The following is a 27,976-nucleotide window of genomic DNA, read 5'->3' as shown; positions in this document are numbered from 1 at the left end:
ATGCGAAAAAGGCAGCAGTCACAAAATGAAGGAACACCTGCTGTGTCTCAAGCGCCTGGAAACCAGAGGCCCAACAACACATGTTGCTTTTGTTGGTGCTGTTGTTGCAGCTGCTCCTGGTACGTCTCGCTACGTGTGCCATGCCACACCTGCGCTAGGTAGTCACTAGTGTGAACGTGCATGCCAAAGCTTGAAATCACAGAAACCTCTCAACATGCCTCTTTTTTCCCTTTGCAAGTAGGGATTATTGAAAATTATCATTGGTATAATGCAAACATTTCCACAAGCAAAATATACTATTTCCTCAGAATCTACATTTAAATTGATATAAGGTAAAGCATGAAAAATTATTTTATATCATGGTTTTCTTCATCCATGCTTCTTAAAGATATGGGTAAAAATAAGATTATTGTTATATATATATACATTTGTCAATAAACAATATTCTCCAATGTTACAGATGATGCAGGCACATTAAGATAACATCTAGTAGTATAGTAGGATAGTATTCAATGTTGACTTTTAGTCGTGCACCACTTGGTAGGGTGTTGATCATTCAGTCAGATAACTGTGAGTCAGGGCGGCAACCTCAGCCACAGAACTAACTCCTGCCAATAAGGATGAGAGAAGAGCCACAGGCTCACAACCACCCATCTGAAAGATCAGGAGCTATCCTTGGTATGAAGGCCAAGTCATTTAATTAAGAATTCTGAACCTAGAACCAGAGAACCCGCTTTCCATTGCAGTTTTATCACTGGCAGGCTCTGGGACATCATGCAAAGTGGTAATCTCTTTGTTCTTTGGTTTCCTCACTGACACATCCATGAAGAGTTAGACAAACTGATTTCTAAGGTCCCATCTAGTGCTAAATGTCCATGCTCCAGGGACCTCAGAGAACCTGCTCCAGTTCCAAATTCTCGAAGCGCCTTTCAATGAGAAAATCAGTAGAATCCCAAACCCCTAACATTTATGCAGATGACATTCCTCAGGGGAATGCTAGATTTAAGGAACTTTCCCTTGAACCATACGTCTTGGGGTCTTTTAAAATCCCACAGGGATCCTCTAGACCAGCCAAAGTCTTCTAGATCTCCCTGGCCCATTTCAAAACCTAAAGAAAGGCCCATATGCCTGAGTCATTGTCATACGTGTGATCTCTACAGTTTCCCAATGTATTTTTTTGATATGATGGCAAAAATGTGTATCACTATGACAAAAACAGAAGATGAAAAGTGTTATACTATAGTGGCGCCCTTGATGGTGAACAAGCTCCACCCACTGTAGAAAACTCGGATTCCAGAAAACCATCAGATATTGCAGTAATCTGAATGGTCTAAAGTAGTTTTTATAAATATCAAAATTGCTTTCTGGATTATGATTCTTTGTTGGAAAGCCACACATAATTTTTTTTTTCATTCTTAAGCCTTAACAATATCAGATGGAGGAAATAGAATTCTAGATAAGGTAATATTTCAGTCACAGTATGTAATCTTGACTGTCTGTAACCACTCCTGAAGATATCATCCAGCTCTAGTCTTAATCCATGAAATACCGAGTAGTGTCTGGATATGGTGGTTCTGAAGTCAGACTACCGGATTCAAATCTTGTCCTCACTCATCACTATCTGTACAACCTTCAGCAAATTTGTTAATCTCTCTGGTCCTCAGATTTCTTGTCTGCCAAATAACAGTAATAAGAATTCCTACCTCCTAAGGTAATTATCAAATTAAATGAGATAAAATATATAATAAGCCTAGAACAGTGTCTGACACATAGTAAGCATTTCATAAGAGTTAGCTCCCTGGGCTATGGAGCACTTCATATTGGAAATGTAAGATCTCTTTAAAGAGCAGCTGGCTTGAAATAATATAAAAAAATCTGTTTTATTTTAAATTCTATATAAAACATTGCAAATACATTATTACACAATGTTGGGGACTGTACTTCTGTTTCTCATTTGCACTATGGCGTATATGTAATCAGTGTCTGATTTTATCTACCTGCCAAAAGTTGTTTCCAAATTGCTTCAGGATTAAAACACCAGAACGTATAGAGCGCTGAAGTTTCATTTCACTGTGTTTGTTAGCTGCCAAACAAATATTTAGTGGGACTTGCTTTTGTTAATTTTAAAAGCACATACACATTAAATAACGAAACATTCAACATTAGCTCGGGAGCATCAGATTGTCACAGAACACAGACGATGGATCAAGAACAAAACGGCTTTTGGAAGGTGTGTCAACTCTCCACACCTCTAGAGTGGATTCCCAAACACATGGTGCATTGGCTCGTGCTCTTTTAGTTCTAGACTAGGGCATCCTTGTCAGGAACTGCATTTGTTAGCAATGAGCGATGGATGTCTAAGTCTATGACATAAAATGTACAGTCTATAAATTTACAAGTCTTTCTACATATGGCAAATGATAGATAATTTCTAATATAAACAACTTGATTTTGAAAAAACATTGAAAGTTAAATTGCCTGGAACTATGGATTTTAATTATGACTACATTGTCTTATTGCAAATGAAGATGTCCTTTACACATGCATTTTAAGAATATTGTTATTTTTATACTTTGAGTTTAGGAAAGAAAATTGTAATGGCTTTTTGGAGTGAAAAGAAAAAGAAATAAATGTTCTTCAGATTTTCCAGGCTAGGTCAAAGGAGCAGAACAAAAAGAAACACTAAAAATATAATTTAGCCACTAAAAAAAAATGAAATAACTGTCATTCATGAATAGGAACAGTTGTCATGTGGCTGAATTTACTTCCTTTTTAGGAAATAGAGTGGTAGGAATATAAATTTCTATATCTAGTAATAAATATAAAATACCTCACTCCAGCTTCACATGTTACGGGTTTTTTAAACAATATATTTCCCTCAAATTTGCATTTCTCATTTATATTTCATTGTCAGCTCTTCTCTTATTTTTAAATCTATTCCATCTTTTTAAAATTACCACTGCACTTTGTTTTGGGGGAGGATACAGAGAATAAGTACATCACTGATGAATGTTTCCACAATTTCCTTCAAAATTCTGAACAGTTTGGATAAACTTTAGAACGACTTACCAAGCTGATCCGTTCTCTATCTCTGTCCAGAAACCACTTCCTCCCCAATCAGTCTCTCTCCCTATCTCCTCATAGGCCTCCACTGCAAGGAGAGGAAGCAAGAGGATGAGGTTTAGATCATTTAATTGTCTTACCTAGACGAGTGATGGACGCCTGAAGCTGGGCCACCAGGTGGACAATCTGTCAATGTACAAATCCTTCTATGCATGGAACTAAGCTTTTTCTGACCAGGTGAAGAGATAGTTTTGTTAGGACCCTTGTCTAGAGGTTCAGGGTTGTCACTGGAAAACAGAATGACTTGCCTCTTCAGGCTCTCCCCCTCTTCCCTTTTCTTTATGAGAAAGAAACCTACGAAAGATGTTGTGGGCTCCTCTCAAATTACCCTCAGTCAGGACCGTGAATCAGTGAGGTTGTGCCGATATTCACACGTGAGATAATGCATGTCAAAGTACTTTGCAGACTAGAAACTGCTGTGTGCTTACACAAATGGGGTGCATCAAAATGGAAATAGGAAAATAGAGCTTTCAAAGTTTATTCTGAGCTTAAAGCTAATTTTCAGTTTGTCCTGTGAACCCTCTCGTAACATCAGAGGTTACATTGAAATAACACAGGCTATTTTTTTACACATAAAGTTTTAGATGCTAATCCCTCTCTAATAACTGGCCGCTTCTAGTGGTGTCCCATTGAGCAAGACAGATTTCCCTATGTTTAGTAGTAAAAAATTAGAACTCAGGAGACCTCAGCTGCCATCTATCCAAAATGTTCACGTTGACCTCTGCTTGGCACTTCTTGGTGGTAAGAGATGATGGTCGTGGGAGGAGAGGACCACGTATTGCTGGCCACAGCCCTGACTGCTACTTGCAGTTTCCAAGAGAATAGTGCTATCTTTAGTTGTTTTACATATTAGACTCAGATATAAGCTTTTGTTTAGGGAAAAAATGGCCCCGCTAAAAAAAAAGTAATATTTGGAAAATGCTGTGTCTAATTTTACAGGTAAGGAAACTGATGGCTTGCTTGCTGTCACTGGGCTCACTAGGGACAGAGGTGGCACTAGAATGCACGCCTCTTACTATCCAGGCCATTGTTCAGTCTACATTAATGCAACACTTCCAAACTGTTCATTTCCAGATTTGATAGGAGCCATTTCCAAATACAACTTTCCTAACTGAATTCACAGTCCCATGAACTACTGGGTATTGCCTATGAGATTTGGCCCACCGTGCTGGATTCTTCTCAGGAGAGATTGGTCACAGACTGAATTTAGTAAATTAGCTAGCCCTTTGAAAGCTAAAATTGTCTTTCTTTTGGACACATTAGTTCCCAGAGTTCCTAGACCATGGGAGAGATCTCACGAAGTGAATGTTAGGCACTTCAGAAACATGCTTTTGGGTGCCCCTCCCTCCATTTTTAACAAGTACCACAGCCTCCCTAATTCAAAACAGTGCAAAAATGTCCTATTTTATCCTCTGATGCTGTCACACTTTAGCTCTCTGCCAATGGAAACAGTAAGATGCATGCCTTAAAAGTCAAAGGATATTTTTTGAAAAGAAAAACAAAAATCCATGATTGCACCATGGTGAAGAAACCACTCCCTGGAAATAAAACCGCTCACACATGCAAGGTGAATCATTTCATCTGAGGCACCAGTGAGTAAATGGTCTCCTCTGTACCTGCCACCCTGGGAGGGCTGATTCATCTCGATGGGAGCATAAGCTATTCCACAGGAATAAGTCACCGTGCACAGGATTTCCGAAGTACTGTCAACAGATCATCATAACTGCCCCTTACCAAGAATTCTACAGTTTTGAAACTTCATCTTGCCATGGCAGGGGTAACTCACCAGTTTCTATCAACTATATGAACTTTACAGAATCAAAAAGCATCTATCAAAATGAACCCAGGTTTTCCAGGCTGTATACACAAAACCAAAAAGTGGACATTAGGACGATGAATCTTCTTTATGTTATCCATTCATTAATTTTCTCATTCGCAATTTATTGAAAGTCTCTCATTGCCTGGCACTGTTGCACTTCCCCAGGTTTCACCAGGTCCCCCCACCTCTACAATGACAGGGAACAAAGTCTCACTAAGTGACTAAATCTAGATACGAATATTTGGTATCATTCCCAGGTCACCCTCTAAAAGTTTAGTGTTACACCTGCTCCTGCCAAGCCTATGTTACATATGACCAGAGTCCCACCAATTGTAAAGCTGCCAGAATTAGAACTAACTTGATCCTTTTCCATGGAAGGTATATTATATGCACTCTTTTTGACTGTTTACTGTAAGTGTAAAGATTTTCTGAGTGTGACATTGCAGTATTAAGATCGTCTATGGAAAGATGGATGGGAAAGAAACAAACTAATAGATGAACATATTATTTCCAGTCTTATTCAGGAGAGTAGGAAGAACAATGAGCCAGAAGAGAAAAGACAGACGATTAAATCATTTCAAGCCAGAGCCAGCTTAGAAGGTGAGCTGGCTCAGAGCCAGGGAAAGCTAGTCAGTGAGGAAACAAGGAAGCGTCCTGGAGTGTACCTTGGAACGCCTGTGGGGACACCTGTGCGTGGTTCCCATGAGTTGCAGGGTCAGAAGGGGAAGGAAGGGACCATAGAGCTGTGAGAGGCGAAGGAGAGGCGGGAAGGGGAAGTCAAACGGCATAAGCCTCAGAGGGTACAGAAGAGGAATGCGTGAGCAGAAATGCCTAAGCGTGGGACGAGCCACCTCTTTAAAAGAGAACCCTGAGAGAGGCAGTGCCTCGGAGAGCTGGGAGAGCTCCCTGTCAAGCAGGGCCAGTGGGAGACAGTGGGCCAGGGAAGGCTGAGCATGCAGGAGAGTGTATTTGATGTGGAAAGGGAGTTCCAGAGAAAACGAGTGTTTTCAAAGGGGGAAGCTAATAGTGGAGGGAGCTTCACTCCTCTGGAGAAGCCAAGAGTCCTAAGAGGACAGGAGGAAAGAGACTGAAGGTAAAGGGGTGTGACAGTGCATCTGGGGACAGAGCTCTGCACAGAGACATGGGCGGGGTCCACTGGCCCCAGATACCCTAGTCGGCTTCAAGGGTCAGACCTGGAAAAAGTCTCTCAAATCTCAGCCAAAGTTGACTCACTATATGTGGCAATGTGATGAGGACCATCTGTGTCTGGATAGGCCGGGCTGTGCCAGAGCTTCAGGGCTGACCTTGGCAATGGGCCGGTGCTGTTCATACCCATGGCCACGCCTCCCTCTGCCCTGGACAAGGCTGAACACATGGAAGGTCAGAGTTCTTTTGTCTGATTATTTTATTTTTTGTTCTCTTTGAGGTAACCAAGAGTTGTATAAATGAATTTGAGGCTTGCAGGGCAAGTCTAGATTAAATATGACAAGCTGGGAGTCACCGGTATACGGTACACAAGAGCTGAGAGTGGTGGCCCTGGAGAGCATGCCAGGGGACAAGCAGGGAGCTGCAGACCGAAACCTCAGGTTGTACCTCCATTTACAGAGCAGTAGAGGAGTGGGAAGTGGGAGAGCTGCAGACACGGAACACGGAGAACAGACAGTGTGAGAGTAACACGCAAACACAGCAGTGGGCTGGCACAGAAACCACGGAGTAGAGTTTCACAAAGAAGGGAATGTTGAGGTTATAAATACACCAGGGAGGTCCAGTACAATAAGAATCGTGAACACCTTATGATCTGACCTACTAGGAGATATTTGTGAAATTTTCAAAAAACAAGCTTCTGAAGGTGCAGGAGGAGGAGGAACCTGGAGAGAAAAAAGCTGCTAACTGAGAAAATAAGTGAGCCCCTCTTTAAGGGTTCTGAGACACCATGATCCTTCAGGATGAATGTTTGGTTTGAGGGGAGTCAGAGTTCCCTTTGTGACTTATTCAAAGCAAATTATTTAATTTCTAAAACAGTATAAAACTCAACCCTTCCAAATCCTGGCTAAATTTATTAGCTATTTGGACATATTGAAGAACCTCACCAAGCATCTCCCAATCAATAATACAAAAACGAGACTGATGGTTTTGCTATGCTTTCCCTATATATAAAATGTCATAGTTCCGCTACATCTGATTGAAATAAGTATTAACTCTATTTTTGTTCCTCTTATTAACATTCTTCATTGTATCTTTTGGGCCTAGCCTACTTTCTTTCATGGTCTAGGCATGGAAGACCTATTACAATCTGCCTGCTATTTTAGGAAATCATCCAAGAATTACTTGTTCTCTCTTTTGTCAGATAGGACAATAAGATCCACTTTTTGTGCAAATAAAGTTGATTGCATAATTCTGCTGAATTGGGTGTTATAAATATAATTTCCAATGCCATAAAATCCATACCTTTGTTTCAGATATTAATATACGATATATTAACATGCATCTCATGCATGGGAGAATCTGTTCTTAAGTAGAAAGCAAATTTCTGCCATTGATACTTTTCATTTGAAGCAATGTAGATTATTTAAAGGTACAGAGCCACTTTAGTCTATCAATTCCATAAATAACAGTGAAATAGTAACTTCATGCGTTTCATTCTAAATAGAGGCAGTCTTGCCATATTTAATGATTGCACACAAATTCTAATGACATGTGTTTCTCATATAAAGCTGACTTTCAGGAGGCTGCATGGGATAGGAAATGAACAGCTCTAGAATTAGACACACCTGGGTATGTCCCAGTTTTATGACATAGAACTATGAGACCTTTGGGAAGTTACTTAATCTCCCTGAGCCTCAGTTTCTTCCTCAGTAAAATATGATTAATAACATATATACATTACTTAGTTTAAGGTTCAGTGCATGCTGTGAGCCCCTCTGCATAACCTTTTATTGATAGGTATTATTTCTGTCCCTCTCACAAGTCTCAGACCAAAGGAATTTACCAGACTTTGTAGGATTTGACCATTGTATGCTTGGCAATGCTCTATTTACATGTTGTCAGTTAATGTAACAGTTGCTCTTTCTGCACTTCGTATCACTTTGCCCTTTGTCTCCAACTCTCACATTAATCAGCACAGGTATAAATCAGAGCGTCCCTGGAACACGTCCCACACAGACACAGGACTCCCAGAGAGTAAGTTTTATATACTGGAGTTCTGTTTCCCTATAGATCAGCATGTTGCCTTCAATAATACTTTTTTCCCAAGGATGTCCCCACTCCCCACTTCCATCCCATACATACTCATACACACAGTAACTGGAAAACACCGGGGAAGGGATGAGTGAGAGAATGAATGAAGACCCCGCTGGCTATCAGATATATTTCTGGATATTAACTGCTAGAGTTCTAACTTTTTCATTCCGCTTTTTATGATAGGGAAACAAGCTTCCAAAATCAGAAGTTGAGCTCCGACTTAACTAATGCATGTGAAGACTCAGATGGTGACATGCCATTTTAATAACAGTATGAACTAACTAAATAGAAGTCCATTTGGCCTTTTCACCTCCAAGATATTTGCTTTCCCACAAAGGTATCCACTAACTTAATTATGAATTACAGGGGAAATTACAGTGGGTTGAAGGAACAGCTGAAAATAGAATTTCAATTAACCTGAGAACTGAAGTAGAAGATTCTGATGACTGGCATGGATTTATGTAAAGTGTATCTACTTCAGTCCTATAATTCTTTTAATTTTAAGGAAAAAATGAAGAAACCCTGTTCATGCCAAATAAGCTTTGGTTATCTAATTAAATGTCAGCTTACAGAGTGGGTCTGGATTTTCACCATGTAATTATTTGTTAAATGCAGTTGGCATTCTAAATCAAATAAATGTGCCGATGAACGTAAATACGTGGCTTGGGGTTTGAAATGAAAATTTAATACAGATAAAAACAGGGAATTTTTGAAATTCATCTTTTCAAACAGATGCATACGTAGAGAGAAATTAGCAACAGAGAGAGAGAGAGAATCAAAGAATGAATAGATTTATCTTCAGTTTCCATGTGTCAAAAGAAGTGGTGAATGTTTCTATACAACCCAGACTGGAATTGAAAGTGAGAGAACCCACTCTCATAGTGGCTATTTTAAAACATTTTAAATAGAAAATATTTCCTATTGGTAGTTAAAAACCTTTTCTAATTAATTTGTTCTAAGAACCTATAACCTAAGTTCCATTTTACCCCAGCATGAGAGTAGAGTGCAAAGCAATTTATTATTGGAAAGGATAAGGACAATGTTAATAGGATTATGCCTGCCTGTTTTTAAGACTAAAATATTCCTAAATCAAATGACTTTGGGACAGGGTGTATTCAGAACATTTTCTAAACACCAAAAAGGAAAAATGGTCGCAGTTATGCACACTTCCAAGATTACACTTATTCCCCTCGAGTTTGATTATTACACTCACAGAAAGATTGAATGACTCTTTTAAAATCCTTAGAAAGATATAATTATCAAAAGTTCTTACATAATAAGAGTAGGGTCCCCGCCCCCAAATAAGGGTAATTATTCCCAGAAACTCTTCAGATTTTCTTTATTCTGATTAGATATTGTATTTATAAAGGTAACACAGCCATCTAGTGGACAGATTTTTAACAGCTCATCATTTTACTTGAGAAGTTTAAATTCATGAAACAAAAGATTAAGCCAAATGAAATACTTGTTTATGACATACAATACTTGATTATAAAATGTGGGGGGAGTCTTTATAGTGGCAGTGTGGGATTTTTTTTTTAGACAAGCTTGGGGGTTTTTTTAGACAAGTGGTGTATAACATTTCCAAACACGTATTTCTAACCACGATTCCCATCCCCACATACCCTACTCACAACCAAGCTGTATTATATTAATAAAAATGTAGAAATCGAAGAGATGAAGTTCAAGTCACAGATTTGACACTGAGTTTCTATGTGTTGGAAATTATGGATGTTATATGGTAACTGTCCCACCTTCAGGTGCTTGGGTTTTTGTTTGTTTGTTTGTTTGTTTGTTTTTGTTGTTTTTTAATAGTCTTGTAAGCAATGCATCAGTTCTGTTTTCTTTTCCTTGTTCCCCTCTCCCTAAGTTATCTTTGCTGGTGGAAGGAAGTAGAACTTCCCAAGGAGGCCCTCCTTAGGTACAGCAACACCCTGTCTATAGTCATTAGTGCCATTCCCATTTTTTCTTCCTCTTTCAAGCTTTGCTGTCAAAACCTTCTGTAACAACTCCTTTATGGTAATCTCAAATTCCAGGGAGTTGCTCCTCACCAATATCCATCATAAATCCAGTGCTTTGGGCAACAACTCCTATGGAGTGATATTCTATTGGGGCGGATTTACACTTAGTGTCCTGGTTTGTAATAGGAGGTTTACCCTTTCCAAACCTTTAAGAAAAATAAATTTGTGTAAACAGCTGAAAAAGTAACATACCACAATTAATTCTCTCATGTAAAGAGAAGTGGCGTTGCAGAGTGAGAATGAGCATGAGATGGTAAGGCAGAAGATGTGAGTTCCAATCCTAGCTCTGATACATTTGAGTTGTGGATATCGCAAAGTCGTGACTGTTGCCTTGTAAATAAGATGGGAATGATTAATAGCAAGTCCCCTGCTTACCTAACAGGACTGTTGTGAGGAAGAAATAGTAAGATTACGTATGAGAAAGTGTTTTGGAATAATAGCAAAGTGTAAGTCTCTATTTTCTCGGGTTGAAATAAAAAGCTTTTTGGTAAACTTGGAATTGTCATTTTCCTATGCAGCCGATTGGTTCTTCCATGTAATTAAGCATTTGTAATAATTTGCCTTTTTGTCACACGTTTTTATTCCTTGCTTTACATCCTTGTGAAGTAGGTCACTACCATTATCCCCATTATGAGTGGGGAAAATAAAGCACAGAAAGCCAAAAATCATCCTGAAGGAGGTATATTCTGCATTGGAGTCAACTTCATTGTTTTCTCGGCCCGCTGCATACCACATAGGTCACTGCCATTCTAATCTGCTGCCCCGCCCTGGGACATCTTGTCTGTCCATTCTGTTCTATGTTTGCATCATGCTTTTTTACAACTCCCAGCCCCTGTGGGATGTTATCCCCCTCTGCTTGGAAGCCTCTTTGTCCAGGTCTCCACCTGGTAGATGCCTGCTAATTTGCCACCCTATTTAATCATTAGCTCCTCTGTGTAGCTTTTCTCAATTCTCTCATGCAAGAGTACAGATACCACACCCGTGTCTAAGAAACATCACGTAAATAACTCTATTTTTGTTGTTACCGCAGTGCCATGTGATGTTTATTTACCTGTCTGAGTGCCTCGATAGCAGAGCCTTTGTCTTATTCATCTTGTATTTCCAACCCGGGCAATGTTGCACAAACCAGGTGTTTCATACATATTTGTAAGTTATTGTTAACTCCTGAATAGAGCTGTGCTATTTTACTATGATATTTTGAATGATGAAAATGAAAGCTCTAAAGAAAAATCTACCAATTCTTTTTGAGAACCTGAAGGATGTTGATTTTATGGTTTCATTGGGAACTTTGTGGTAGAAGCTGTTAAATGAACAGAAAAGATTGATAATACAATGTGAGAATATTAAAATATGGAATAGTCTGCTCTCACCAATGACAGTGGTTCTTTCTTAGAGCCTTGATGTCATACCGTATTAAATTTAAGTATCTTATTGATTCCTTAGTTGAATTTTTCTGTAAATATATGTGGTTTTGTGACCAGCCTCCATCCTAGAGTTACCATGGCTACTGCGAAGTTTTCATCATATTTGCAACGCTTTTAAGGGTTGTTTTAAAGAACCAATTGTTTTTCTTACAATAGTAAGAAAATAGACCCTGCACATATCCAGCATGACAAATCAGTAGATAAACTCTATCATTGGCAGCAGGTAATGTTTTTCCCACCCCATTACCCACCCTCCCCTATAAACAACCCACTCACCCACAGAGAGAGCACATTTCCTTATTTTCTGAAATGTACCACATGCATTCCCTCCCTTCTCAAAGTCTCCATTTTAGAAAATATCTAATAGGATTTTCAGTCCTTATTTAGCATATTTAGCCTAGATTATTGGATTTTTCTTCCTTAAAGTATTTAAGCTTTGATCAAGACTCCTATCATGAGCATTGTGTATGCATTTTGTTCTCTTTGTGACTTTAACTGCTTAAAAAGTAGAAATGTTAATTTAAAATGTTGCATACATAAAAGTGGAAACAAAAACACGTCTCTGTGTGACCCCTCACAACTTTTAAGTTTGGTGTTTTTCCTCTTAGAAGAAGGGCTTCTGTTGTAGGGCTTTTCTCAAACACATACAACATATTGATCTAGAGCAAATTCTTAGTAATTTATTATCTTAAAAAATTATACTACTTAGAGCAGGATAAAGTGAAATTGGGGACAGACATTAGTATCAGAACAGACAAGCAATCCAGTATCAATTCCTTGTCTATTTTCTCCCTTTCTCTTCATCTTAAAATGGCATTTTCAGTGGTTCTTGATAATTGAAACCTTGAGACCATTTTTTAAGAACATTACTAAATGATAGTTAATTAAAAGGACAACTTGCTGGTTAAAGTTCAATTTCTTTCTACAGGGCAAGATAGTGTTCAGTATTAGATCAAGAGATGGCACAACAGCAAACAGTTAAGCATTTATTGAATGTCTGTTATAAGTAGTTTTAGTCCAAATGTGTGTCCGTATTTTACCATCTGTAGAAATGAAAGATGTAAACATAATCCAATATTTCATAATGATGGCTCTAATATGGTAGCATTTGGAATGTTTGTAAATACCACAGAAACAGACATAAGAGCCAGAATTCATGTTCGGAAACTTGTGAATCATGCATGTGGATTCCAGATTTGTTGCTCTACAGCAAAAGCACAAGGGAGGACAAATTTTTCAAAGACGTTGTGTGAAATGAGGTATACCGACATTCTGCGTGGCACATTCTGTGGGACACTGTGGAAATGTAACAACAATAAATTCTCAAGGAGTTTATTATTTAAGCTGAGAAAGAGAGCTCTTTTTCCAGTCTCTTTATAGTGTCTTAATATGTGTGCACACATACACATATAAGCTTAATAAACCTTGGCAGAACCAGTATTAATTTCCTATTTACATAAAATCTTTCTAGAATTTACAAAAATTCCTATTTTGTGTATATAAGAAATTTCATAGAATATTGTCAGTAGTGTATTTACCCACCCATCCAATTTCCCATAATTACTGGAAATACATCGAATTCCGGAGAAGCAGTCTTACTCAAAGATACTTTGAGACATTAATGAATCTCCTCTAAAACACTTACCCCACTTAAGTGTATAGAAACCTAGAGGACTGAGGTTTCCTAGGCTGCCTCAAGCCACATACACATTCATGGTTCCCACATATAAAGACCCAAAAAAATCTCACTGCTTTCTCTGAATCCCTACCCCATGGCTACGCTATACTGGAGGCTTTGATGTCTCTAACCATGGGATTGCTCCCTCCCTGCAGGGCTCTCAGTAGCAATGGGCTCTAGTTTCTGTTTCCCAGGACTCTCTGGGCCACACCACTTTTCTGTCCATAGTTTTACGCCAATGAACCTGCCACTGTCCCTAGAAATGGATAGAGAGGAGAATTCAAATTTTTTCCCCATTAAATTCTATTTTTTTCTATGAAGTGCCCGTTCTCTGAATCCTTTCCAATTCCTACTGTCTTCTCTTTCTGGCTTAGTCCATGTTCTCCAGTAAATTGTCCTGGCCAGTCTCACTTTCAGTTGTACATTGGCCTGTGCATCAGGCTCCTCCTCCTAAAATTCTTCCCTTTGCATTCTCTCCATCCTCACCCTTGCATCTGAGAATAGAAAAATGAATTAATGAGACACTGTTTCAGTTTCTCTTATCAGATTTTCCAGATTAAGATTACTTGTGAGACACCTTCTCCCCACATTTCCACTCCAACCACATTTACTAACCTTTTTCTGCATTCACATAATCACTGGTATATTTCCTCAGTGTCTTGTCAGAGGGCCTGGCTCATAGTGGGCACTCAGTAAAAATACAGGGTTGTTCAAAAGAGTAGGCTTCAAACTCCATGTCACATATTCAGTGTTCAATTTTGACCAACCTGCCAGACAGCTCTGCACCTCACTTTGCTCATCTGTAAAATGGGGACAATAACATCAATACTAAAAGAATGGTGCCTGGCACATAGTAGGCCCTAAAAAATAATATTTTCCATTGCCTCTCATGGAGTAAATAAATGAAAGAATGAACAAATGAAAGAGATGTTATCTGAACTTCCTTCGCTCCCTGACAGGCTCTCCTGAAGCTCCTTGGCTTCCAGACAGAGGTATCAGTTGGCTGATTTAAAAGCCTGAGTTTTCCAAGACCATTGAGTCATTTTCCCCACCTTGTTTCTTAGCATCTCCCCATAACTACCCAATATTTCTAGTCTACACCTAGAACCTTGGGTGTTCCACCCTAAGGCACTGCTCAGATACAGTTTATCTGAATCGGACAATTCTTACTCTGGGTTGCTAAAATCCATGGGATTATCCCAGATCCTATAATCCTTTAGAATTCCCAAACCTATGTCCTAGAAATGCAGAGACTCCTCCCACCCAATGCTTTCCTATTCCAAACCCTCTGGCCTATCCCTCACAAGCTATTGGAGATTGACTAACTGGGATGAAAGGAGAAAGAAAAAGTCACCTATAAATCCAGTAGCTTGATTTTTAGTAGTTGGGGGAATGATGTTACTGAGGACAGCAACTTATTCTGCAGGGAAGGATGATGTAAATTAAGCAAAATCTGTATCAAATTCTGACACATTTTATCTTCTTAGCTATTAAGGAGTGGGGAATAAGTGGAAAACAAACTATGCATAGAACTAACCAGAAGTCAAAGTGGCTTTCCATTTAAAGAATTATGTAGGCTGGACACTGTGGCTCATGCCGGTAATCACAGCACTTTGGGAAGCTGAGGTGAGAGGATCATTTGAGGCCAGGAGTTTGAGACCAGCCTGGGCAACATAACGAGACCCTGCCTCTATAAAAAATATAAAATAAATAAATAGACTAATGTAATGATTTACATCAAGTATTAAAGTGTTTAATCATGTAAGTATCTTGGAGATTTTAAGTAATTTGCGTATGTAAGGATGAAGTCAGAATGTTAACATCCATTTTTGAGATTCTGATTTACTTTAGTATTTTATTAAGAAATTATTCTCTTTCCTTTAATTGACACAGGCTTACTCATCATTTTAAAAATGGTATTGCTCTTTTTATGCTTGAAATAGTCTCACACAGTTGAAAGTAAAATCTTCTGTGAAATGTTTCTCCTGCAAAACTTAGTATTTTCTTTTGCTATTTGGATTACCCTTGACAAAAGAAAGTGTTATGCTGCCTTACAGCCTCACTGTTAGGAATGAAGAAAGAGGGGAAAATGCTGCAAGACCTCCGCTTACTACAAAAATGGAGAGCATCCAGGTCCTAGAGGAATGGTGAGTGTGAGAGCCACATAGTAATTGTTTCTCATATTTATATGCCATTTACACCTGTTGAGTGCCAAAGTATTATCTTTTGCTTCATTGTACTCTTCAAAATGACTTTGTGGAATGAACACAAACTCAATCTGGAAGATTTTGACATTGCAATTGTTTTTCATCCATTTTTTTCTATTAGCTATATGAAGACACTGGCTAAAATGTTGCCTAAGTTTATCTTTCTCTTTCAAAAAGTAAAAATTATTACATGAATAGCCCCCCCCCAAATCACCCTACTTCTTTATTTTCCATTTCTGAGAATAATTTTTAGGTTCTATTTATAAGGGAATTGTCTAAACACACGACAAGATGGGAATGGATTGTTGCAGGCTGTCAGGCACCCAGCGGGCTCCTGGACCATCAGAACAGACTCTGACCAAGTGTTTTCTACTAAATGAAAAGCTGAAATGCAGTACCTATGGAACAAAATCAAAACACAAATAGACTATCCATATAATTATAAGTGCTTTCTTTCTCTCTCTGCTTTTTATGAAAAGGTTTTAATAATCATGCTTCATAGTAATTTTTAAGCTTTTTAAATTTTAATTTTTTTTTTAAGTCAATAAGGAGGTTCAGACATTATGGAATAGTAAAAATCTATGTAAAATACCTGGTCCAAAAAGTAAGAAAAAATAAAATATAAATACTTATTTGACCAGATATATTTTAGGTTGAGAAATGATTATAATAAATAGACCAATTAATGGGAAAGCAAGATCAGGATCATTTTAACCACAAGAATCTTCAAGCTTCCCCTTCCTCTGCTTTGATGTATAAGCAAGTGGACTAATGACTCGTGGCTTCTGCAGTTACGCAGTCACTAAAAATCTGTACATAGATATCAAAAAAGTCCCCAGTGTTATTATGAAAGCCCTTTGCATCCCAACTTTGATAATTCCATTCATGGCTAACCATTCATAACTTTTCATAGAAAACTTCTTAAAGTTTAGGAAAATATGTGACAAGTTCATGCAGTGTATTATTTCAGATCCAGTGACAAATGAAAAAAGTGGATACCAGATTTTTTTTTTTAAACTGTGTCTTATGGTTGGAAAGCAGAAATCTGTCTCAGAAGCAAAGAAAAATTTCAGTTTGTCCTACGAGCCTTATACGCTGTTACTATCAACTTGCAACATATTGTTAGTTTGAACATTTCCAGGCTTCATTAGGAATTTATGGTGACCTGCACGCATACTGTAAATGGCCCCTTGCCATGTGAATGCTTGGCTCCCTCACACGCCTCTTGTGCCTTCATGAATTTTGTCAAGACCCGACATAGTCCTGCCCAGATATTTATTTGCCAGATCAGGCTGGAGTGAGTGGCAAAATACTGACCACTAGATGGCAGCAATGGATAGACTTTCCGTCCGCAGCTCTCCTTACCTGGTCTAGCATCAGGGGTCAAAGTTCCCTTTGATAAAGGCCCCATTCTGTCTCTGCAGCCAAAACCCCACCACAGAGGAAGTCTTGTCCTGGTCTCAAAATTTTGACAAGATGATGAAGGCCCCAGCCGGAAGAAACCTTTTCAGAGAATTCCTCCGGACAGAATACAGTGAAGAGAACCTGCTTTTCTGGCTTGCCTGTGAAGACTTAAAGAAAGAGCAGAACAAAAAAGTAATTGAAGAAAAGGCCAGAATGATATATGAAGATTACATTTCTATACTATCACCAAAAGAGGTAAAAATCTGGAAAATATTGAGGTGGGCTTCCTAAAACCAAGGATAACCCCAGAGGGACAGCCGTCCAAGTTGGGTAATGCATGGGCTGTGGACAGATTAGATGTCTCTGGGTAGATAAATTTGCTTCCATTCGGAGAATCTCCCTGAACCCGTGTTTGGAGGCTGGGTATCTCCACCATGCTTTGATCATTGATCTCTGGCTGAATTGTGTCCACTTGCTTTTCAGAACTAACACCAAGGAACCTGTCTAGGCACAATTTGCTATGACTTAAACTAAAATGGAAAGGAAGAATTTACTCTGGGATGGTGTTTCTCAAAGCGTGATCTCCAGATCACTTTGTATGAGAATCACCTGGAACATTTGTTTAAAAAGCAAATTCTTAAGGCCTACCCAGGACTTCTGAATCTGAATTTTTGGAAATAGAGCCCAGAAATATGCACTTTTAACAAGCGTTGCACACGCACACTAGTTTGAAAATGTCTGCTATTGGCTAAAAAACAAAACAAAACAAAACAAAAAAGCCTGCTTGATGTTTATGATTGAATTTTTACAGAATTGAAAAATGGGCCTTTTGGCCACTAATATTTTGGGGCAGGGATAGGGAATGGAAATTATTTTACTTAATTTAGATTTTCTGTTATTGAAAGTGTAGACTTTTTTCTCCCCTTGCCAGAATGTAACTAATCAATCAGGAACACTTCTAGGAACCAAATAGCACTTTTCCATTGACTTTTTAAAAATTAATTTGTTCTTGAGAAGTGTTTCAGCTATCAGTTAAAAGCACTGGGTGAGGGAGGGGTTACTAATGTGACTAGGCCCCTGGATCCCTGAGTGACAGAGCTTTGTGGGTCAAGAACAAAGACATTGCTAGAATGCCTTCTCTTTTCCATGCTACCTTCTTCTTCTTTGGTCTTTTCCTTCTAAATGACTATGATGCTTACTTTGCATTTAAATGTACTGACCTGATACTTTCTGCTCTTAGAAAGGCTAGAAGGTTTAGTTTCCACACCTCTCTCTTGTGCACCTGAACGTCCATGGGCTTTGGTCATCAGTCCCTCATTCAACACTTGGTGTGGTCCCATTCTGCCTTATATTCCTTACTTTGAGATCTACAAAAGGAATTAGTGTCTATTCTATTAATCTCTAATACAATGCTATATATACTATTTCACTTCTACTGAGGTATACAGTACCTAAATAGTTTAGATTTTTTTTTATTAGTTAGGTTAAAGTGCCATTGATATTCCAGTACTCCAGTACAATTGTCTCTACAAAATGAGAAACCTTGTAGAACTGGATGTACAAAAGATTGTTTTATTTTTTATTTGCTACATGAACATATAAAAAATATCCATAAAAACAAGATGGGGAGAATTTTTCTGTAGCCTTGGAACATTTATTACTGATGTCACATTTCTAACACTGGTATAATTCTGCATCCTAAAAATACATTCAGGTTCTGCTCTGTGTGGAAGCTCAGCATCTAACCAACTCTATTTGGATTTTATTAATATGATAATTCTCATTTTTATTTTATTTTATTTTATGCCATTGCATTGATCTTGGAACATTTTGATTTTAAAGTTGCATTAAATGGCAAATAAACCAAATGATCCAAATATGCCCAAGGGTGTACTTCTCTTGCTTATAATTACACAAAATTACAGAGTCCTTGGGAAGATTAGTCCATTTCTCTCCCCAAAATATATAAAATATGTCATCTTAAAGTGATAGTTGTCTAGATTAGGCATTTGTATTATATTTGTATTCTTAAAATGATTACTGTTGCATTTTTTTAAATGTTAGGAGAAAAAATAGTCTCCATATTAAGTACATATAATTCCTTTATTTGTACAGTTTCTATTTTTTAATCTTTAGGTTTTAAGGGAAACATTTCCCTATTATCCTTATGGCCCCTGATTTTCAGATGTTATTGATGAAGCTTTGTAAAATACTTAATTTCCACAAAGTTACTTTGAGTTTCAGCTAAAAGTCATTAAAATATTATTTCCTGATTAAGAACATGACCACACTTGGATTACATAGACTGATATTTAGTGTCATAACTATATTTATTCTCTCCTTTATGTTTCCTAATATCCACATTTGCCATTACCCACTCTTTAATACTCTCAAAATATCATGGAGAGAGAGAGACAGAGAGGTGAAATTCAATGTTTTGCTGACTTGTAAATAACTCTCAACATAGAATCTAAATTATTAGACTATATGAAGAGCTTTTGTTTAGCAATTAATTTCTCACCTGTCAACATAGTAATTAAATTTCATCGTTGTTTAGCAGCCAAAAAACAAATAAACTAAAAGTGGGTATTTTCAGTTATAAAAAATAATTGTTAAAAAACTATACTTTAAATGAAGGTATTGTGTGCAATGACTTGAGTCATTCATGCTCACAATATGGTATGCACGTTATAGCTATTTCAGAGCCCTCTCCAAACTATTATATCTCACTGACCTTGCTGTGCAAAAACTCATCAATTTCTACTCAGCTACAATACATTACTAACTGATGATACCGAGTTATCACTTTTCAAAATTTGTTTTCTAATATCAGAGAGAACACATGTCACACCAAGAGAGTTGTGATTATATAGTAGTCAGAGCAGTGGACTAATATCAGGTGCGCAGGATTCTAGTCCTAGCTTTGCTGTAACCTAATTTGTGGCCTAGGATAAATTACTTTACCTCTGTCTCAGTATTCAGTTGATTTGTTTACAAAAATGGTAGTAAAAATGAGCACAGAAACTAGTAAACCTAATCCATAATAACAGCTGTAAAGCCATTTGTGTTACTACTTCATCCTCCCCACCAAATTACATGCATTATCATGGTCCTCTTTACTGCTGTTCCCAGATTAAACCTCAGAATCTTTCTCAACACAGTACTCAAGGTAGCCACAACAAACCAATCAGGTTTAGCATCTATTTCTCATTTTGGGGCTAGACAATCTGACCTTTCTACCTCTGAAATTCTATAGCTGTTTCTGCTTACTCAGAATATTTTTAAAGAATATAAACATTTGAATTATTTACAAAATTGTAATGACTAAATAACTAAAAAATAGTCAAGATTTTATTATTGGACAGAACAGTATTTTTCTTCACTAGACCTTCATTTTACTTTAATTTGATTGTTACCAGGTTCCTCTTTGTAAAATGTAAAGTCAGCATTAAAAAATGTATTTATATATATGTAACTTTTTCCTTAATGAAGCCACTGAAGTCAATGTGCTGAAAATTACATTACATATCATTGTTTTAAGAGCATGTTTTACACATTTGTAATAATTTGAGCATTACGTTATAAAATAAGAGATGTTTGCAATCAGGAGGTGATATAACTTCTGTTCTTGGTATAGTGAACGTTTTAAGAGGAAAAGGCCAAATTTTAAATTTTTAAAAAAATCTAAAAATTTAAATAAAAATCGCATTTCTTTAAAAAGCAATTTTTTTTAAATGCTATCTTCAAGGGGAAAACAAATGAAGATAATAAAGAGGCATTTAAGACTAATAGTAGCCTTGCTGCACATAACAGATCCTAGTGGTAGCTTATATTTATTAGGTATTGAAAAGATAAACCTAGTAAAATAAAGAACTTGAATAAAAACTCTATTTAAAGGCTGTTATCAACTATAAACAGCATTGAACTATTGATAAAATAAATAATTGTAAATCCTTCAACAAATAAGACTTTTATCTGAATTAAAGAAAACTATATTTGTTCAGTTATCTACAAATCTGCTTAATGATGGCATTGTCCTTAACCAGGACTGTAATGTGGTCCTGCCACCTACCATCTGTGTGACACTCAGCAACTCACTTTGGGGCTCTGGAGCCTCAAGCTTCCTAGTGTCGTAGAATGAGGACGTGGAGAAAGCTCTAAAATCCACTACATCTGTGATGTTCAAGCTCTGCCATGTGCTGATTTTAGTAGTAATAGGAATTGTTTGCTTTTTCTAATTTCACCATAAATTTCCAGCTACTATCTGAGAGAAAAAAGTAATAAACCCATTTAAATACTAGAATTATCTAAAAATCATGCTTATGTGATAAACATGTGAATTTTATGTGTTTGTGTATGTATCTTCAAGTGAAATTATGCAAATTTAGCACTTTCAATGATTTAAGTTAGTTTATTTAAACAGGAATCATTTGACTGTTATTGTCCTAGATTTATATCTTTATGCATGCATATTAACATTCAAAAATATTTACTCAGTATTTTCCATGAGCCAGGCACTGGGCTAGATGTTGGGATATGATGGTGAACAAGACAGACGCTGGTCTATCCCTTATGGAGCTTACATTTTAGGAAGACAGAGAAATCATGTTGAAAACAAGTAACTAAAAATTGTGATACACATTATGATGGGGTGGAGGTTGAATGATGTAGTTCAGAATAGGAGTAGTCATGCAAGGTCACTCTGAGAAGGTAAAATTCAAATTGATACAAAAGCCAGAGACATTGTGTTTGATCAGGAAAATGTCATCATAATTATGATCAGTTATTATTATTACTATTAATCCTTTACATTGGGCTTAAATTTGCTGTTGGCAAAATGGTCTTTCACATGTTACTACCACCTGAGTCTCACAATAATCCTTCAGCGAGGACAGATGGCACCACTTTACATCAAACGAAACTGATGCTCAAAGAGGTAAAATGAATATTCGGAAGACATTAGAATTATATCAGATAGGGATAGAACACAAGCCCAAGACCTTCTGTTTCCTGAAATAGTGTTTTTCCAACTATAACATGCTGATCAGTTCTTTCATTGCTTAATATTTTCTTTATGACACTATTGTAAATTTCTGTAAACTCAACTTTAGAACTTCAGACAACATGAGAAATAGTAACCTTCACCGCATGCCTGAATCCTCCCCAAGACAAGAAAGATATAGTTTCCCATCACCTGGACACCATCAACAATGTGGTTACTATACTTTATCCTACTAGATAAATCTTCATTCCAAAAGATAAATTCAAACAATCCATTTTATTTACAATTTATGATTTTTTCAGTAAAAAATAACAAGCACAAAATAATATGCGACTAAATGTGCACATAGTAAAAATTTTTTAATATTGATAGGAGAATTAGATATCCATTAAATCTATAAATTTTAACATGGAAATACCAAATTTAATTCAAATTAAAAACAGAAAATTTCCAGAGGCAGAAGTTATAATTAGTAAAATTTGATATGATCTTATAATGGAAAAAGAAAAAAATTAATCAGAATTTTACTTGGAAAAGAATCCTAAATAAAGCAACTTCAGTAATATTAAAAAAAGATAAGGAAAATGGGAAAAAAACTTAATTATGATATGTAAAAAAAAAATTGTTCAGGAGATTAACTCAATTAATATAAAGGAGGGCCCTCTATAGAAGAAAAAGACTCTCAGTGAAAATTCATCATTTTCAGTATAATTCTGCCAAATTTGTCCACAGGGTCAAATTTTCTGTTGTATCTTGATGACTAGAACAAAACTTGGTGTACTCCTTTCAGCAGTACTCACCTATCTTCATATTCTCCTTCATTGGATAGGAGATCTAGTAAGATCAACCAGGGTACATAAACCTGTTTAGACCAGGTTTTCCCAGGCCACACTAGCAAGATTTCTCTGTCTTTATTCTCTCCACTTTACTTCCAGACTCTTGTTGGACCCTTTGCTCTAATTATATTTTCTTCCCCAATAATTTGTGGCAGGGCCAGTGGATATTGTTATTATGCTTGCAAGCTGCTTGCTTTTCCTCTTCCCTGTCTCCTACTCCCTGTGGGAATGAATGCTTCCAAGTTCACTAAGGCCTATCTCAGTCACTTGTGTTTTTTTAAAGCTTCAATTGCCATGTCTCAACACTTGCCAAAGTTTTCAGCACTGCCAAAACCGCCAGTTAAATGCTGACAAACTTATCACTGCTGTCTTGTGCGCTATCTTGCAGTAACAGTGCTTTTTTATAAACTCTGTTATTGCCGTAATGTACCCTTCCTTCTCTCCTACTCCCCGTCTGAGTCTAGGGAGACTGAGTAAGAGGAGACATTCATTGCCCAAGGATAGCTCTTGTCTTGTGCTACTCAGCTTTCTCTTCCCTTAGGACGACTTCTATCCAGGAAACTTCTCAGTCTCTCATGCAATACAGTCCAGATAAGATGGCTTTACAAGCCACCCAGGCACACCTGAATCCTAGGGTGACTATGGCTCAGGCTCAACCTGGCATCCACCTCTAATACCTGTATTATAGATATTCCACATTCTGAACCACAAAGATGCCACAAGATGAAACTATGATTGTTATACCCATGAGGTTCATCCTTATTATTTGACCTCTCTGCACTTCTTTTGACTGACCAACAACCTTTTCAAACAAACAACCAGATATTAAGGTAAATATTTTATTATTTAAATGAAAATACCAAATGCATTTTGGTTACATATTACAAAATGTTGAACTATACTACTTTCTCTGCAATATTTCACTAGTTTTTAATTTGCAAAAAAAACTTAAAGTTAAATCATAAGGACTCAAGACATTTAATAATTCAAGTTATTTTACTTTTCTGTCTTAACAAATATGATTCCAGCTACTGAAAACAAACTGTTACTATATTTAACGATGCTATTAATTAAGAAGTAAATGACTCTCTTTTCTTTATCACTAATCTAAGGTTTCCTTCTCCATTAAAACAAAAAGTTCTCTCAAGTTTGAAAGTAGGGGCACCATTTCCCAAAACAGTGGAGAGTGTCTGGTAAGACTTCACCTCACCGTAACACCACATTTGAGAATAAGATAAATCAGTTTAAACTCCAAAGTCAACATTTTCCTATGGCATAAAAAGAGAAAATATATTTTTATATGAACTAAAAACCTTTGGGAAAAAAAATTCGTACTTTGTAATTACTTTGTACTTAATTATGACTTCATATGGCAATAACACAGAAAATAAAAGCTAAACAATCACTTCAGAATATCTTTATTTTTAAAGAATTCCCAACAAAAAAAGAATGTACAGTTCAGCCACAAGATGTTTTTCAGCCATACCTCAGAGATACTGTGGGTTCAGTTACAGACTACTGAGATAAAGCAAATATTGTAATAAAACAAATTGTACAAATATCTTGGTTTTCCAGTTCATATAAGTGTGCAATAGCATTATGTCTAAAAAAATAATGTACATACCTTAATTTAAAAATACCCTATTGCTAAAAAAGGTTAATGTTCATCTGAGCCTTCTGTGAGTCATAATCTTTTTGCTGCTGTAGGGTCTTGACATTGACGGCTGCTGACTGATCAGGGTGGTTGGTGGTTGCTGAAAGCTGGGGTGGCTGTGGTAATTTAAAATAAAACAACAATGAAGTTTGCTGCATCGATGGACTCTTCCTTTCATGAGGTGTTCTCTGTAGCATGTGATGCTGTTGCGTAGCATTTTACCCACAGTAAAACTTCTTTCAAAAGTGGAGTCAGTGCTCTCTAACTCTGCCGCTGCTTTATCAATTAAGTTTGTGTAATATTCTAAATTCACAGCATCTTCGCCAGGAGTAGATGTCATCTCAAGAAACCACTTTCTTTGCTCATCCATAAAAAGCAATTCCCCATCCATTAAAGTTTTATTATGAAATTGCAGCAATTCAGTCACATCTTCAGGCTCGGCTTCTAATTCTAGTTCTCTTGCTGTTTCCACCACATCTACTGTTACTTCCCCCACTGAAGTCTTGAACCCCTCAAAGTCATCCATGAGGGTTGGAATCAACTTCTTCCAAACTCTGTTAATGTTGATATTTTGACCTCCTCCCATGAGTCACAAATGTTTTTAATGGCATCTACAATGGTGAATCCTTTCCAGAGGTTTTCAATTCACTTTGCCTAGATCCATCAGCAATAGCCTTATAAAATGTATTTCTTAAATAACAAAGCTTGAAATTTGAAATTACTACTTGATCCATGGATTGCAGAATGGATTTTGTGTTAGCAGGCATGAAAACATTAATAACCTCATACATTTCCATCACAGCTCTTGAGTTACCAAGTGTATTGTCACTGAGCAGTAAAATTTTGAAGGGAATCTTTTTTTCCTGAACAATACAGCCCAATAGTGGGCTTAAAATACTCAGTAAACTCTGTTGTAAGCAGATGTGCTGTCATCCAGTCTTCCATTGATGGGGAACAGGCCTTATCAATTTATTATAATTCTAAGAGCCCTAGAATTTTCAGAATGGTAAATAAGCATTGGCTTCAGTTTAAAGTTACCAGCTGCATTAGCTCTAGACAGGAGAGTCAGCCTGTCCTTTTAAGCTTTGAAGCCAGACATTGACTTCTCCTCTCTAGTTATGAAAGTCCTAGATGACATCTTCTTCCAATAGAAGGCTGTTTTTTGTCTATATTGAAAATCTGTTGTTTCATATAGCCACCTTCATCAATGATCTTAGCTAGATCTTCTGGATAACTTGCTGCAGTTTCTGTATCAGCATTTGCTGCTTCACTTGGCACTTCTATGTTATGGAGATGTTTTCTTCCCTTAAATCTCAAAAACCGACCTCTGCTAGCTCCAGACTTTTCTTCTGCAGCCTCTTTACTTCTCTCAGCCTTCGTAGAATTGAAGAGAATTAGAGCGTTGCTCTCGATCAGGCTTTGGCTTAAGGGAATGTTGCGTCTGGTTTGATCTTCTATCTAGTCCATTCAAACTTTCCCCATTTTAGCAATAAGGCTGTTTGCTTTCTTATCATTCATATTTTCAATGGAGTAGCATTTAGTTTCCTTCAAGAATTTTTCTTTTGCATTCACCACTTGGCTTACTGTTTGACTCAAGTCCTAGCTTTCAGCCTAGCTTGGCTTTTGACATGCCTTCTTCATTAAGCTTAAGCATTTCTAGCTTTTGATTGAAATTGAAAGACATGCAACTCTTCCTTTAACTTGGAACACGTAGAGGCCAAAGTAGGGTTATTATCTGGCCTAATTTCAATATTGTTGTGTCTCAGGAAATAGGAAGACCCAAAAAGAGGTAGAAAGACAGGGGAATGGCCAGTCAGTAGAACAGTCAGAACACACACAATATTTATCAATTAAGTATCAATTGAGTCTTATATGGGCACAGTTTATGGCCCCCCAACACAATTACAATAGTACCACCAATTATCACTGATCACAGATCATCATAACAGATATAATAATAATGACAAAGTCTGGAACATTGTAAGAATTATCAAAATGTGAGAAACCCAGTGAGCACACGCTGTTGGGAAAATGGCAGTGATAGTCTTGCTGGACACAGGGTTTCCACAAACCTTCAATTTGTAAAAGAAAACACAGTATCTGCAAAGCACAATAAAGTGAAGCATAATAAAATGAGATATGCCTGTGTAGTTTGGTCCAGCTACACAGAAATGTAGTCTGGATCACAATTTCCTGACAAATCTAGTAGCTATCTGTGGGATGTGTCAATCAACCCAATTCCACATGGTCTGCAGAGCTCAGGAATCTGGGGACCCTGGATGGAAGACGCTTAACTTCAATCAGAGATGGTTTCAGACCTCAGACTTAGTCCAAACAGTAGGTGGGAAAAGAAGCTAGAATGAAAAAGCCTTTTGCAAAATGCTTGTGACAAAATATCTAGGTATAAATATGAAAAAGTTTGTATTTACGTGAATATATCATGAGAAAATTGACTATGGATTACAGTCCTATTCCTTGCTCAATAGTGAGGACTGAGGAAAATGATCAGGATTCTGAGTGACTGTTTGCCTGTTGTAGAGTTTTTCTAACGTGGTGTTTCAGGACAGAACTTTAGTTCTGTTCCACCAAGCATGCCTTTATTGGTATTTATTTTTTCCCCACTTCCCTTTCCAACATATCCTACCAGTTCCAACAGGATTAGCATTTAGTGAGGAAGGGGAAACAAACCAAATCAATGCAGAATTTAATTTCTGTACATTTTTCAAGTAACACTGTATTCATAATTTTAATGAATATTCTGAATTCCTATTTATATTTCTCCTTTCAAAGATTCCACTCCAAGCAGTTATTCTGCTTCATCTTTAGTACAGAAATCTTTGGATGTTTAAGGATGTTTCCTATGTATTTCTTTACTATGCCCTTCCACATTCCTAGTTTCTTACTTTTCACACAGTAGGACTTGTTGGGATATGAAACTATTGGGAATCAGCATTTGGTATGCATGCTGATTTTTGTCAGAGGATTCTTCTTTGCCAGTAGATTTTTTTTTTTACCTTGTTAACAAGACAGTAACCCCAGAAGTCACAGAATAGGAGGTGGTGAATACACATTCTGGCTAGGGAATTCTCTGGTACTTCAACAATGAGTACAAAGTGTCAAAAAACTCCTGAATGAATGCATAGAAAAGGTAAATCCAAGTAAGTTGAGGTATCTATAAACTAAATTTCTGGTTGTCTTCTGTTTGTTTAATTCAACTGTTGGAGAGAAAAGTACACCTGGTTTTGAAAAGATGAGCTCAAGATTTTCAGTAGTTGGATTTACCCTTTGAGGTTTCTCTAAATGTCACAAACCTATGGTTACTTAATTGAGGTCTTTTGGAAAAATATTATTTAATGTATCTGCTCTCATTTCTTTTTAGGTCAGTCTTGATTCTCGAGTTAGAGAGGTGATCAATAGAAATCTGTTGGATCCTAATCCTCACATGTATGAAGATGCCCAACTTCAGATATATACTTTAATGCACAGAGATTCTTTTCCAAGGTTTTTGAACTCTCAAATTTATAAGTCATTTGTTGAAAGTACTGCCGGCTCTTCTTCTGAATCTTAA

General features: G+C 37.1%; 1 protein-coding gene across 1 annotated transcript; it reads left to right on the top strand.

Annotated features, from left to right (window-relative positions):
* On the top strand, positions 1–27,976 carry RGS17 (regulator of G protein signaling 17). The gene is made up of 4 exons (XM_069488646.1): positions 1–119; positions 15,363–15,452; positions 16,937–17,171; positions 27,788–27,976. Exons 1-4 carry the CDS (start codon positions 1–3, stop codon positions 27,974–27,976), a joined length of 633 nt encoding a protein of 210 aa, XP_069344747.1.

Source organism: Eulemur rufifrons, chromosome 15, assembly GCF_041146395.1.
Source record: "Eulemur rufifrons isolate Redbay chromosome 15, OSU_ERuf_1, whole genome shotgun sequence".
Taxonomy (NCBI): domain Eukaryota; kingdom Metazoa; phylum Chordata; class Mammalia; order Primates; family Lemuridae; genus Eulemur; species Eulemur rufifrons.
This window is presented reverse-complemented; position numbering and strand designations above follow the sequence as displayed.

Coding starts and splice junctions, on each gene's coding strand:
- RGS17 (XM_069488646.1), top strand. CDS start 1: ATGCGAAAAAGGCAGCAGTCACAAAATGAAGGAACACCTGCTGTGTCT. Junction 15,453..16,936: donor ATCCAGGTCCTAGAGGAATG/GTGAGTGTGAGA, acceptor CTGTCTCTGCAG/CCAAAACCCCACCACAGAGG. Junction 17,172..27,787: donor CTATACTATCACCAAAAGAG/GTAAAAATCTGG, acceptor ATTTCTTTTTAG/GTCAGTCTTGATTCTCGAGT.